This window comes from Schistosoma mansoni, assembly GCF_000237925.1.
Source record: "Schistosoma mansoni, WGS project CABG00000000 data, supercontig 0219, strain Puerto Rico, whole genome shotgun sequence".
NCBI lineage: Eukaryota > Metazoa > Platyhelminthes > Trematoda > Strigeidida > Schistosomatidae > Schistosoma > Schistosoma mansoni.
Window position 1 is genome coordinate 281,822 of NW_017386086.1, and position 15,867 is coordinate 297,688.

The window sequence follows — 15,867 nt, forward strand, 5'->3', positions numbered from 1 at the left end:
GATACACTAATTAAGGATAAATTTTATCATCGTTTAACAATTGTAAGAAAATATTTATTCACACCTAAATTCAGTTCAATAACTGAAATTTTTCTGTTATTATAATTTCATATGTTAAAATCTAATGGATCTAAGTGAATTGCTAGATGATTTTCACTATAAATTGACTGTTGAATGACTATTTCAAAATAGGATTATCTCTCCTTTGAACATGACCCATATGATTTTAGAGATAGGACACTCGAATTTTGTAATGAATGCTTTAAATTTTCGCATAGGTAAACTCTCTATCTATCCAATCTCTCTCTCTCTCTCTCTATATATATATATATATATATCTGGCTTGATTCAGACGAAGGTATGCAGATATGTAATCCACTTACTCATAGTAAGCTAACTGACACTTGCATTTCTCACTTATTATATGTTTTTTCAACAATATTTAATCAGTGTTGGATTATCGAACATGTCATCTCTAGATCTTCAATACATCAATAAAATTATCTTCAAACGCTAGAATTACCTTAGCCCCCTTCTTCTTAGTATATAATAATCGATATTATTTGTGTAAAACATTTAACTTATAAATTTTCCTCTGATCCTAATTGTTACTTAATTTCCGTCTATTTATTTTAAATAAATGTCCATTTATATCAGATAGAAAATATGGTAAGTTAAATAGTTAAATTTGATTAGTTCTTTGCTATAATTTCTTCTTTGCTCGAAGATTTCGAATTAATTTATGTGTTACTTCGTTCATCAAATATTATTGTGAATGGATTACAATTGTATTAATTTATTTGCCTATTATTACCGAATCTTTCACAACGTTTATATATATATATATATATATATATATATATATATATATATATATGCATTGCATATGAATTTACTCGTCTATTTCTCTTTTGATTATATTCACATTTCATTGATAACACCTTTTCTTGATTATTAATTTCTCACTATACCATTAAATCTCTGGGCTACACACAATTCGCACTGTTTTCTTTTTAATAACCAAGACACAAATGTATGTATGACAAAACATTTTTGTTCAAACACTTAGTTTGATGTTTACTTGAGAAATTTATTCCTTGAGTGTCTTTTTCCCTCACAAATTGGTAACTGGATTGTGCGGTTTTGTTCTCCTCACCCCTCTCCAAAGTTGTACTTTGGTGGTATTAAAATGCTTTGTTTTGTTTAAATGTTCGATATATCAGGATCCTGTTGTATTTATTTTTTTTTATAAAAAACTACTTTTTACATAGGAAAAATCTTTCAGTTAGCTCATTTTCGTTACTACACAAATGTTAACTTTTTAGTACAGTCAATAAATTCATATAAATTATCAATCACAGATCTATTTCATTATGTTAATAGACACAAGTTAATGAAGCAAAGTTAATAGGATATTGTGTTATGTATAAATAGTAAATTGACCTATGAAATTCAACACGGTATACATAAAGCTCTTTTATTATAAGAAATAGTTTTCTGGAGAAAGGTGTGAGATACAGAAACTAATGTAATTGCTAACGGTTTATGCTTCTGATATTGTAAAATATTTCACTGATGCATAAATACTTTCGAACAATTTATAAATGGAAACGGAATGTTCTGAAGTCATAAAAAGTCTAACAATTGAACTGCTTTGTTTCTTAAATAGGAATAATATATTTGTAAAATCTCAACGAATGAATTCCTTGAAAAAGCTTGGACCAGATTGCCAGGCGAAACGTTGGATTTACTTCAAATTCATTCGTTGAGATTTTACAAATATATTATTCCTATTTAATGTCTTACATCAACTCGGCGCTCAAATACTGTGAAACTATTCGCTCTAAATTAGACGAAAGTTCTTATGTACTTTGTTTCTTATCTAATTAAATTGAATTGGATTATACTCACAAGTGCTTTAATGTACTATTATCTTCATTAACTCTTTTAACTATGTTCCATAACTTAAAAATTCTATTTGTATATGTACAACTGTAAAAATAATTTGATTTTGAATAAAATTAGTTTTGTTCTCTAAAACTGTAAAATTGGACAGTATATGCATAAACTATGATTAATTCGTTAGTTGCTTTCATCTGTAGATTTACTGTCATTTTGAGAATTCATGTTTCACTGTTTTTTTCCTTGTTTATGCTTCCTCCTGCTCTCCCCCACACACACTTTAACTGAGACTATTTCATTGTTCAAAGTAATAGGAAAACAGGTTGAATATTTACCTGAAGTTAACTTTTTTATCACTAGTCTGTATTCATATTTACAATTTTGATATCAATCAGACGTTGGATGTATTCATTACTGTAAATATAATTCAATTATTTATTTGTTCGTTTGTTTGCTCATTTTATAGAGAAATTGTTTTTACGAACAGATATAGTGTATAATCCAGAATCTGATCCATTGGAAGAATTTCCTACAGATCAATTAAATCGATTGAATCCGAAAATTCTCATTGAAATATCTAAATTACAAGCAATAAATATTCAAGTTGAAGGCAATTCACACCCCCCATGTATTGATGATATGGAAAGTTACGCTACATGTTTAGATGCTGGTGAATGGAATACAAGTTGTCATTTAAAATTAACTTATTTAGATAAGGTAATTTGCATGTTGAGAATTTTCTAATGTGATTTCATATGTTTGTTTTTTATTGCAAAAATATGTTCGTGTTATAAGTGATTTTATCTCTTTAAGATTTTCGAATATTTTTGTTATGATAGAGGAATATTGTGTATATATGACTATATTTGAATAGTTGACCAAAATAATTTGAAGTATATTTAAATGGACAGTACTTATTAAAATTGAATTAATAAGTGAATGGTTCAAAGCTCCTGAATGAGTGAACATTAGATGAAACAATAATCGGTCAGTCAGTCAGCTACAACGTACGACCAGACACAAATATGTATCGGTCCAACTTGCCACACCTCATTAGCGAAGCAAGATGAACAACGAATTCATAGAAGTAGTTATTTCTCTTTTCAGTAGTGTGACATACATCTGTTTATAGAGTTTTTAAGAAACTGTAAATGATATATTCTTACCCTTTTAAGGTATCCAATTCCATTTTTCTATCTATATCATGTAATTCGTTTAATTCACTATTCTACTTTTGACTCTGTTTTGTTTTCCTAAAATAAAGCTTCAAATGAATAAACAGAGACTAATTGTTGTGCAACTCTGAATTTTTCAGAATCGATAACAATGGCGTAGGAGTATACACCCTCTGTTTTCCCTTAAACTATGGGAATAAAATTGCTTCATATCTTTCTTCCTTCCTGTACTATATCCTTATATACAATCTTTCTTTTATATATTACCACCATTAAATTAAATACTATGAATTTGTTCATCTTGTGCTAATGGGCTATGGCGACTTGGACCAATGTATATATGTGCCTAGTCCAACGTTGTAGCTGACTGACTGGATGAACTCTGAATTTTACTGTGTGATTATTCGAAAAGAATTCTTTAAGCAACTGTCACAGGTTTTTAGAATCAATGTCATTCCTGGATGCTGACCAACAAACTTTCTTTTATAAACACAATAACTCTATCGTAGTGTTATCAATACTCTACAACTTCAGTTTTCACTTTCCTCTTTAATTAGACTTTGGCTTGGTTTGCAAAAAGACTAAACATAGATTGACTTTTATGCAGTGAAAACCATGAAGCACTGGGCAGCTTCTACGTGTTAGTATTTGTTCAATAGTCACTGATTTTAAGAAGAAATCCCCAGAGCTGTAGCGAGAGGCCATGACCAATGGAGTTCAATAAGACCAATAGGAAAACAGTTACCTAGCAACACCATTGAAAAATGTTTGAAAAATTAGCCGCGAACTGAATAAAGTTATGCTTATTAACTGTTGGATCTCCACCTCTGTAGTGTAAATAATTAATTCCTCGTAAGGATCTCTGGAGGCCATATGTTCGACCCCTGGTGGGGTCGCTGATCTGGACTAGTCGGCAATTCCATATTAGGATGAAATAGCTATCCAGTACTTCTTTATCCTTAATAGTTGTTATTCTATGATGTGAACTACGAAATTCAATAATATCTCAAAACTCACTATTTAGTGAGTATATATAACTTTAAAACAGTAATGATAATAAATTCACTTAGTATTGTTTGTTTGTTTCACCCCATCGCACAAGCAAGTGGCTATCAGGACTCAGTGGCCGAGTGGATAACGCGATGGCGTTTGAAGCGAGGGTACTGGGTTCGAGTCCCAGAGTGAACATTAACTCTGAGATGCAGGCACATCCAGCTGACGAATCTCAAATAGGACGAAACGCGCGTCCTGGATTCCACTGCTAGCCACTGTCCATCTTTGCTTATCAAGTAATGATAATATTTTGTTTATTTTCATATACAATTAAAAATATTGTCAAGTATATTATGTATTGCCTTTTCATTACCAACCACAATTGTATTCAGGCATGTTATTTACCATGTAAATTGCCAGAATTCTATATTCGATTAACTCCAGACTATTTACAAACTGGTCAATTAAACTGGTATTATTTACCAAAATTGAAATTTCTATCTTTATTAAACAATTCAATTAAAGATAATGTAAATCATTTGGAAAATTCTGAACGATATTTAAATTTATATTATGATGAATTAAATAAACAATTTGATCGAATGAAACAATTAACAGATCATCGAAAGAGTTTAGTAAAAATTGGTAAGACATGGGTAAGTGTAAATTCGTTTCTTGTTGTTTTGTTTTGCCCTATTGCACTGGGTAGTGGTGCTAGATTATTGGTTATGTAACTACTTCTTTTCACAGTTAATAATTGTTTGATTTTAATGCTCATTCATTGTTGATAGTAATGAAAACCACGTAGGTCGATAATTCTAATGGAAGTCATACAGTCTATGCGTTAGACTCGCCGGAATAACGTACCCGACTTTGAATAAAGTCAAAAGACTATTGAGTTCTCGGAACACTTATTTATAAATACATATATTAATAAATGGTTCCATGATAATAATTAGCTCTCATTCGAGTTAATTAACTGAACAATGGCAGTCGATTCTCAACTCAGACAAGCTCAATAGTGACTAGTTCAATGTGATCAGACTAATAAGATACATATTGTTTATTCAAAGAGCAGTTGGTTTACGATTAGCCAAAGAAATTCAGGAAAAGAGATCAAAGGAAATAAATTTGTTACTCATGAGTAGTATAGTTATGATATGCAAATGTCACGTGTGAATGGTTTTTAGATTATTCACTTTTATATTCTGTATTCGAAAAAATCTTATGGAACTAATATAGTGAACTGTATGTTTACTTACCTGTATTGATGATCTCAATACTCAACTTCTTATTTATTGAATAATAGAATTGTTATGTAACATCCTGCCCTATAAATCTGAATATGATTAGTAAGGTGTGATAATATTGTGTGATTTTGTTGATAGATTTACATACATCGTAACTTGGATGTAACTACAGGGAAGATGAACTTTTGAACAAAATCTGTTCATAACTTATTCCACTGTTGTCTCTACAACTTACATGAACATTTGAAGATTGAATTATCATCTATTTTAATATACATTTCTACTTATATATTTATTTAAACACATAAACATTGGTACAAGGAGGCACCAAACAGATATGAGCCACACAAATCGTTCGATTTGCGTGAGGGCTGGAACACTTTCAGGGCGTCCAAACCGAAGCAGGTGGTTTTCTTAGGGGGCCACACCCGGAGCCTTTGACCTAAAGGTCTAATTCACAAGGCAGTGGAGCAACGTCAGGAGATGCAGTCCCATGGTAGCCGGTGACCAACAATAGGCTCACACAGCATTTGTTCCCTTAGGATTCTTTATCCCATGTGCACCATTGGTCTGGAATCAGGGCTTTCTAACTCCCCTAGTCGGATCATTCATATCCACCAACCCGGTTAAAGCGCTGAACATCTGCTTTTTGTTCTCTCAATTAGGTAAACAGCATCCCCGTCGCGAGAAGGTGGTGAGTAGGACTTCCCTGACAGTAGCTGTATACGCGTGGCCATGTGAGAGCATTTCGAGAGAGAGAGCTGACCCTCCCCACCCTCGACCGTACCAGGGCATTTTTGCATATTTTTTACGTTAGACATAAAAGTATCTGTCATGCTGTCTTAAAATAAGACTGAGTCCTTTTGTTAAAACCTTTTAAAAATACATTGTTTCCTAAAAATGGATTTTGTGAATTTTCAAACTGCGCGCCTACAGCTGAATTTGACTCGGTGAAACCTATATTCCTGATTGCTAATTCTAATGTACATCCTGAATAATTCTATTAGCATCAATGCATTTTTCTTAATTTCAAAATCTGTTGGAGTGGCAATAACACTGATGCTTTCTTTGTGTGTTTTCAGTAGTTCGAGGTTGGGTTAAGAATTATTTGGGTGGGACCTGTACAAGTTCCGTTGAAGATTGTGCTGCGTTGTATTCACTAATGAATTCTGTTATTCTAAATTACATAGCTAGCTACAGTCAAATCATAACCAATACTAATTTTTCCGTTATGACATTAATAATATTTAAGAACATGTATGGAGCTTAATCTCCAGTCAATTAGATTTTATTATAATCATATTGCTTAGATTTAAATTCTATTTTTTACCACTTCTTAACTACATAATTTAATAGGGAGAGAAGGATAAATTTCCAAATTAGAGTTTATGACGTTTCGTGACTCAGTGTAAGCCGCTTCTTCAGAGAATAACAAACCAAATTAACATTAATCCAAGTTTAAATAGTACTATTTAAATACTATTTATGTTTATATAATTGATTAATTATAAATGTTGACAATTTATCAGAGTTTAAACATTAAATTTTTTTCTATTTGATTCTTCTATTTAAGACCAGTGTCATCTGTGCATCAATGGCTCGTTTTTATAAATTTGATCATAATTTATTAATAATTACAAGTATCAAATCAACTCAACAAAATAGTCAATCAGTTAATTAAATAAAATGTGATATCTATACATACATTTAATGTATTTTGAAAATAATAAACAAAAGTATAAAAATATCTTTTTGTTTGTTTTAATGATAAAAGGCTACATCAATTGAACACTTGACTTATTGCTTCAGTACGTTTGATGCTTATTATTAATGAAATACCAATAATGATTTATGTGTGCCAAAACAAATTCTTTATATCTTTTGTATACAGATTTAGTGTTTTTTTTATTCTTTAGTTAGCAGAATGTGTAAATGGTTAATTTGGTTTGAATCACTATTTTAGCGAGGATACAAACATGTTACTTGTATCGTTTCAGAGGGTGTACTTGAAAGTTTATTAACATGCATTAAAAGTCGTATATACAAGCACCTTAGGCAGAAGATCAAGGGCAAAAAACCAACTCTCTATATTGTTCCATTCAAACAGTAGAATTAGGCAGGGTCGCCCAATCTCACCATTTTTCTTCAACGTTGCCATCAACGACGTTTTGGAAACAGCTCTGGTGAATGTAGGTAATGATAGTGTTGACCTATTATGTGGAGAAAGACTTTCCGACCTTGAGTATGCGCGTGATAGTGTCTTACTGTACGATTGAAGTTTGACATTCGGTTAGTAACTCAACGAATACTAGATTAAAACGAAGGCGAAATTACATAATCCATTAGTTGTTAAAATTATTTACTTAAGAATAAAAGTATAAATTGAGTAAGTTTTAGATTCAGCAAATAAATATAAACGCTTAGTGTTACTTGTAAAATTAATAATACTTAGTTTTAAGACGGATTCAATTAAATTTAGATAATTAGATTATTAAGGCAATTTATTTAAGAATGCAATTAAGGACCAAAATTGGAAAATTTCCGAGGAATCTAGCAGTAATTTTAAATCTAAATTTATATCGACATGGTGACCATTGTCAACAAAATACGTCGAAATGGGGCTTGCTACGTGACACTGGATATTTGAACAGTCATAAATTACAGTCAGGCAATCATTCAAATTCTATTCAGCTTAGTATCTAAAATATCTTCGTATTATACCTATTGTGTTTCATAAATCGTAATATCGCGGTCTCCTATATCTACGTGAATTATGTTTGAACGACGAACACTACCGATCGTTTATTCTTCTGATGTTTGATTAGAAGTTTAGTAAAGTGGGATTTTTTATGGTCCGTCGATAGAGTGGTGGTGAACCTGTTATGAATTTAAAAAGGCCGTCTCCAATTTGTTGTGATCTTATCCTCGGCCTTTTATCACATGATTTATTCACCAATCGAAATACGACTTTTCCAATCTTAACATTGTGCCAAAACAATGACGTTCGACCGGTATGAGCAGTCTAGCGTCCTTATTGGTCCTTTATCCGCCTAGCCCTTCCAGTTGAGCGCAAAACACCAAATACGGCTTCGACTATGCGAATCATTTATTTCAAGTATACTCGGTTTATATACTAGACATACAGACCTCATCACACCATAAAATAGAAAATAATATTTGTACAAGATCAAGCCAAATGTGGCTGTGAACGTGGGAGACAGTAATCAATAAACTGAATATAATTTGGGGACAGTAAATCGTATAATAATAATTTATAGGTCAAAATAAAGCTTATAATAAGATGAATATATATAGATTAAATCTAATCACTGAATAATTATACAATAACAATATATATAGAATAATCGTCCATTAAAAGGTCCCGGAAGTTACCCGTGCTTATGTCTTCACTAGGATATAACAGAACCTAGTGATGCATAGGCATAGAACTGATAAATCTGTAAAGTTAAGGCCTGATTGGCAAATGAGTGTATTCAATCTGGTCTGCTATCTGACACTATTCCTACTGTACTATTTATTACATCTGCCCCTTTACACTTTATCATAATATACTCTTTATTAGTAATTGTCTATTCATTAGCTATCAGTTGGATAACTGAGTGCGAGTGTGGCTTGGATTAAGCAAAACAAACGTTTGACTGAGATAAAGGGAACAAATTAAACTTTGATAAACCTACTCTATACTCCGAAACTTTTCCAATTTGGTTTGTTACCTTGACTAATCTGTATCTTAAACTAATGGTTTTTATTGGTTTTGCTTCAAAACACTCCGTCAGCGTTAGTTCATTTCCGCTACTCATTAGTGTAAATCAGAATTATCTTCACCATTAAATAATAAAGATCGATGAGTGGTGAGGTCGACCATCCATTTTTCAATGTGCAATAAGTACAATATGTAGCGTATGAGAGTATAACTTTCACTAGGGATTTCAATTCAACCATCTAAAACTATCTTTTTATATATCTTCTATGAAAATGACATTGTAGCGCATCCCAACTTCATGATGAAAAAGCAATTATTTTAAAAGTTTAAGATTGGAATGAAATCCTCAGTAACAATTATGCACTTATATGCAGCAATCACCAAATAAATGAACGGAAAACTGCCAGGAATCGATTGATACCACACATACATTAAGTACTGAAAAAAGGATCCTCTACAAATTTATGGAGATTTATTCTATCTCTAGATTAATTAAATTAAAATTGATATTGCAGAATTTCCAGAAGACAATGCCAATCAAATAAGAGTTATTTAAGTAGAGGTTATACATTGTCACCTCATTTAATTAATTCAGTTTGAAATGGATTGGGTTATCCCGTTGATATTTTTGACTGAAATTTGATCAGTCTATTTTGGGATATGTACATCATATGCTTATTGCATCGATATAAGCATCTCAACACAATTTAATACGGAATAGATGGAATGTAGCTAGCAATGGAATCTAGGAAGCGCGTTTTGTCCCATTTAGGACAAGCATCCCGAAACTGGTCAGATTTTAGTCCAAATAGCAAGAACGGGATAGTCCATTCAATTTCAAATTGAATTAAAACCCATACTGGTAGCATTAGTGAGTAGTTGTTTGGACTTAGTAGCTAAGTAAATAAAGTTATGTCGTTTGAAGTGAACAGTATTTGGTCCGAGTCCCGGAGTGGAAATCAACTCTGGAATGCAAGTACCTTCAACCGATGAGTCTCATACAGGATAAAATGCTAGTACAGTTAATGAAATTTCGAGGAGAAAAGTCTAGAAAGTCAAGCATTCATCAGCCGTACCTATCATGATTATTACCTTATATCAACCTAGCCCACCTCCTCATATTGTCTATTTCCTCTTGTCATAGTGATGTCAAAATATAGTAGTTTGTTTTAATGAGAATGTAAACCATACCCTATGACTGACACTCCTGATCAAGTTAATATTGTGTATTTTATTATTAACATACCAGTTATTAACAGCGTTTACTCAAGCTCTACCTCTTTTTTTAACAGTTTACACACAGACATATTCAAAGTTAACTTTTATTTCGAATTTTTTGGTAATATGAAGACATTTTTTGAAATTTGTTTTGTTCAAAAAGAAAAATACTGGTAATTTCTTCCTTTCCGTTTTATGATTTTGAAATAGGACAAACTACTGGTAGCCTTCTGTATGTCTCTATAATTTATTCTGTTTAAAATTATCTCACAATCAGGCATTTCCAATAATGCTGTCTAGTCAGTTTGTCCCCAAATGCCCTGGTACGGCCGAGAGTGGGAAGAGTCCACTCTCCCTCTCGAAATGCTCTCACATGGCCTGCGAATATACAGCCTCTGCCAGGGAAGTCCTACTCACTGCCTTCTCGTGGCAGGGGTGTTGTTTACGAAAGTGAGGACGAAAAGCGAATGTCCGGCGCTTTAACCGGGTTGGTGGACACGGAGGGTCCACCTAGGGGAGTTGGAAAACCCTGATTCCAAATCAATGGTGCACATGGGCTCCAGTATCCTGATGGAACGAATGGCGAGTGAACCTGCTGTTGGTCACCGGCTACCATGGGACTGCATCTCCTCACGATGCTCCACTGCCTTGTGGATCAGACCTCTAGGTCAAAGGCTCGGCGTGTGGCCCCCTAAGAAAACCACCTGCTTCGGTTTGGGCACCCGGACAGTATCACAGCCCACACACAAATAAATGAAATGATGAATTCTATTGACGATACTATTCTCGCTCATATTAGAAGCAAGACAATTTACACTATTATTATTATTGCCATTATTATTATTATTATTACTATTATTATTATTACTATTATTTACTACGTCGCTTTTTCACTCCCTTTATTCCCAAATTGTGTATCCTTCCTTTCCAACTTATGCAGTAGCTCGCCCATGGTGGAAAGTCTGTCGTATCTAAACGATCTCCAGTCACTGTCTGGTTGAAAATGAATGCTTCCACCGATTACGAATACTGAAGCAGTCTTTCTGAAACCACGTACGCCGTTCGAGCTGGCTTCCTTCAACGTTCGCACACTAATGCAGATCGGACAACAGATGGGGCTGGCTATGTCTTTAGAAAATCTTAATGTTGATGTTTGCTGTCTATCCGAGACCCGTATTCAAGACTCTAGTGAAGTACCACAAATCCGCTCTCCATCTGTCGCTTCGAAAAGCTTGTTTCACGTGCGCTTATCCGGGGACCCTGTGGCATCTTCGTCTGGTCTTGCAGGCGTTGGTGTTGCACTAAGCGCTAGGGCTGAGGCAGCACTAATCGATTGGATCCCCATTAACAGTCGGTTATGTGCTGTTAGATTAGAAAGTTCCATCAAAGTGAGAAGAAACCGGCGTGAGAAACGGTGTCTTTTCGTCATCTCCGCCTATGCCCCGACAGATTGCAGCCCGGATGCAATCAAGGATGAGTTTTACCACCAGTTAACAGTTCTTCTCCAGAAAGCGCGTTCAACAGATATTGTAGTATGAGCCGGAGACTTGAATGCTTAGGTTGGGCGTCTAGGCACAGAAGAGAGTCGTTTAGGTGGCTGAGGGGACTTGTTGGTCGCAGGACAGATAACGGGGACCGTTTGCTGCAACTGTGCACAGACCACAACCTGTTTCTGGCTAGCACTAACTCCCGGCACAGTCATCGCCGGTGTGCCACCTGGCGTCCTCCCTCTACATCTCAGGCCTGGACTCAGATTGATCACATCGCGATCAGCTACCGCTGGCGTGGTTGTGTACAAGACTGCCGCTCCTTTTGGAGTACCTATCTGGAGTCTGATCATGCCCTGGTCTGCGCCAATCTCACCTTACTTTTCAGTGGCCGAAGGATTGACCACCACCAACGGATCGATGTTAGTAAACTGGCTGCAACTTCTGTTGCCAGTAGGTATCGAGCGGAGCTAGCCTCTAGACTAGCTACCATCCCATCGAAAAGTATAGATGAGCATTGGTTGCATCTTCACGACGCCATGAAAATGGCGAGTAAAGCCGCTTGCGGCTTCACGAAACGTCCCGCTTACAAGCACTGGGTTTCTTCTGGCTCCTTACAACTGATGGAAGCCCGTCGGTCTACTCCGGGTGACCGTGAGTATGACCACAAACGAAGGCTGTTACGTAGTGAAATCGGGTAAAGCTTGCGTAAGGACCGAGAAGCCTGGTGGTCGGAGCGTGCTAATGAGATGGAAGCAGCAGCTGCATCTGGTAACTGCCGGAAGCTCTTCCAACTCATCCGAGCCACTGGCAGCAAGAAGTCTGGTGTGCGTGAAACAATGTACGAGGATGATGGGATGCCAATCACTAACATGTCTCGACGTCTTGGACGATGGGCGGAATTTTTCGAAGGGCAGTTCAACTGGCCTGCTGCTTCGGCAACATCAACCAGTTTGTCCTGCCCCCCATGGCCGGTGACGACTGATCCACCAAACGAGGCGGAAGTCCGCAAGGAACTCCAACTCTTGAAGCGCTACAAATCACCGGGCTCAGATGACTTACCTCCGGCTCTTTTTAAAGATGGTGGTGACTTTCTGGCTAAGGAACTGACGGTGTTGTTTGCAAAGGTTTGGGAGCAAGAAAGTGTTCCAACATCATGGAATGAGTCAATAGTCGTCCCTATCTTTAAAAAGGGTTCACGTTGTTCCTGTAACAACTATCGGGGGATAAGTCTACTTCCGATTGCGTCCAAACTATTGGCTTCTGTCATTCTTCGTAGGTTGTTTAAAACCCGAGAACGATTGACTCGCGAGGAGCAGGCTGGTTTTCGTTCTTGTCGAGGATGCATTGATCACATCTTCACCCTCCGCCAAATGTTAGAACACCGTCATACTTATCTCAGGCCAACAATCGTAGTGTTTCTTGATATCAGGGCTGCCTTCGATTCGTTGGACAGGACTGTTCTGTGGGATTGTCTATTGAAGAAGGGTGTGCCTGAGAAGTTTATTAACATCTTAAAGGCCCTGTATACGAACACCTCAGGCAGAGTGAGGGCATACAACCACCTTTCTCCCTTGTTTCATTCGAGCAGTGGGGTTAAGCAGGGTTGTCCAATCTCACCATTCCTCTTCAACTTTGCCATCGATGACACCCTGGGAACAGCTCTGATGGATGTAAGTAATGGAGGTGTGGATATGTTGCCTGGAGAACGACTTCTCGACCTCGAGTATGCGGATGATATTGTCTTACTGTGCGATAATGCCCAAGGCGTGCAATCCGCACTTAATCAGTTGGCGATCAGTGTCCACAGGTACGGCATGTGCTTTGCACCCTCTAAGTGCAAAGTACTCCTACAAGACTGGCAGGATTCTAGTCCTGTACTCACCCTGGATGGTGAGCAGATTGAAGTAGTTGAGAAGTCCGTGTATCTAGGTAGCTATATAAGTGCTGGTGGTGGCGTGAGTGATGAGATTGATGCACGTATAAGGAAAGCCAGAGCGGCTTATGCCAATCTGGGCCATCTTTGGCGCCTTCGTGATGTTAGTCTGGCTGTAAAAGGTCGGATCTACAACGCGTCGGTGAGAGCAGTTTTGCTCTATGCTTGTGAAACCTGGCCTCTCCGAGTTGAGGATGTTAGACGACTCTCTGTGTTCGATCATCGTTGTCTCCGAAGGATTGCTGACATTCAGTGGCAACACCATGTTGGTAATGCAGAGGTTCGGCATCGTGTGCTCGGGTGCAGAGACGATAATTCAGTTGATATCACCATCTTGAAACACTGACTTCGGTGGCTTGGACATGTTTTACGAATGTCGTCCCAAAGACTTCCACGTCGTGCATTATTTGCCGACTCTGGGACTGGTTGGAAAAAGCGGAGAGGAGGTCAGTGTATGACATGGTGTCGTGGTATGAAAGAAAGCTGCAAAGGGCTAGCTTCTGTTGGTTCCTCACGACTCCCTGGCTGGGGTCCGAGAGATGGTGCAACACAGTGGCTAGAGACGTTATCAGATATGGCTCAGAATAGAAGCCAGTGGCGATCCTGCTGTAACCTTCTTTTACTTTCTACATAAAGAGTGGTTCTAACTTTCTTAACTGAAAGAGTCTTCTGGTTGTACATTTCAGTCCGCCTTATCTTTTCATCCCTTCTCTTCCTACTTTCATTATTTTGTGTGGCGCATATGTATCTGGTGCCCTTTTGTACCAATATATATGTGTTTAAATAAATAAATAAATAAAATAAGTCAGTTTATTAAATCACTAGCATGGTCATTATTAATGTATCCTGTGTCTGAAACAGATCACTGTAAAGAGTAGAGGAGTAAAAAGTATATTCAAAAAATTGGGATAGCACACACACTGACACAGTTATGGGACACATGATGAATGAGCACCATTTGTGTGATAGTCATGTTTAAAAAAAGTTACAATACTCATTGACAAACAGCTTAATAAAGACAACCCCACCAAGGTCAGACTAACTCAGTGTAGCGGGCGATAAAAAGTACAGTTCAATTGTTCACTTGTTTAGCCATACCCTACAAAGAGCAAAGATTTGTGTATTTCTTTCAGGTGCATCCATAATTGGCCCCCATGCGATTGATTGGAATTAATCTGAAAGCAGGCTCACAGTTATGAATTCAAGTATTTATCCAATTAGGCGTGCAACCAATTTGTTTATAATTCATTCCGGACAAATATTTCCTTATGAGATATTAATAGGTTTGTATACCTCTTCGTCGTGAGCTCTTATAAGAAAAATAAGAAGTTGTTTAAGAAATAGCACGTTCTGAAACCCGAATAAGCGAACACTAATACGGTGGAGCTGATTGCAAGCTTACTAAACAGAAAAGAGTTAAAATACAAATCAGGCAAATATTTCCTGACGACAACCTGTGGCCTAGTTGAAAATAAGATAGACAAATATAAAAGAAATTTCTATACTGACTGTGACATTGTACTCGTAAATGAGATCTATAATACATTGGATAACAAATCTCTTATAACTGCGAAAGTAGTTCTTGAAACAAAAGGAGACTGAGATTCGTGAGACACAAAACAAGCAAAAACTAAAGTCAGAGGCAGATTTTATTCCACCCTTTGATGGCATGACAACCAGTTTATTTACACTTGATTGATCACTGGACGGTGACCAATGTCATGTATGTCAATTCCTTCTTAGTGCAGATCGAGTCTTATTGACCAAGTTGAGATGTTTCCACCGGTCTAGGTGACTCTACATTGCGTGAACTATGTTGAGATAAGATTGTAGTTAGAGGTGGTCAACAGGAAACCCTGAACCTAGGTTTCGTGCTACTTGGCAGTCATCAGAAAGGTGTACCTGTAATCTTGAGATAACTGATGCTTCCAGATGGATTCGATCCCGTGTCACCCAACTCCACAGTCAGAGACGTTGCCACTGAGCTATCCGGGCAGCTACTGACCTCCTGTAGGAATGAGATGTATTTATAATTGGTTGATAGGGTAAAAAAAGGATAAAATATAAAGAAAGAGAGAGGAAAGTAGAGTAAAAGAGGCTGATAGGAACATTGCAACGTGATCGATAGGAAAAAATATACAAAAAGAAGGACCTGATATACAGACAATTGGTCACCGTCCCA

General features: G+C 36.4%; 1 protein-coding gene and 1 non-coding gene across 2 annotated transcripts in view; both read left to right on the forward strand.

Moving 5' to 3' along the window:
* Window positions 1-7,236, forward strand: part of Smp_176420 (Ras guanine nucleotide exchange factor, putative) — a gene marked incomplete at both ends in the record, with an annotated part of 29,014 nt that extends 21,778 nt beyond the window's left edge. Inside the window, 3 exons of the mRNA XM_018792231.1 lie at window positions 2,369-2,619; window positions 4,463-4,726; window positions 7,141-7,236. Of these exons, the coding sequence (XP_018647261.1) occupies window positions 2,369-2,619; window positions 4,463-4,726; window positions 7,141-7,236 (611 nt within the window). The remainder of the gene's footprint in view (window positions 1-2,368; window positions 2,620-4,462; window positions 4,727-7,140) is intronic.
* Smp_tRNA_01932_Gln_TTG.1.1 lies at window positions 4,198-4,263 on the forward strand. Its single transcript has one exon. It is a non-coding gene (tRNA).
* Window positions 7,237-15,867: the final 8,631 nt, after the last annotated feature.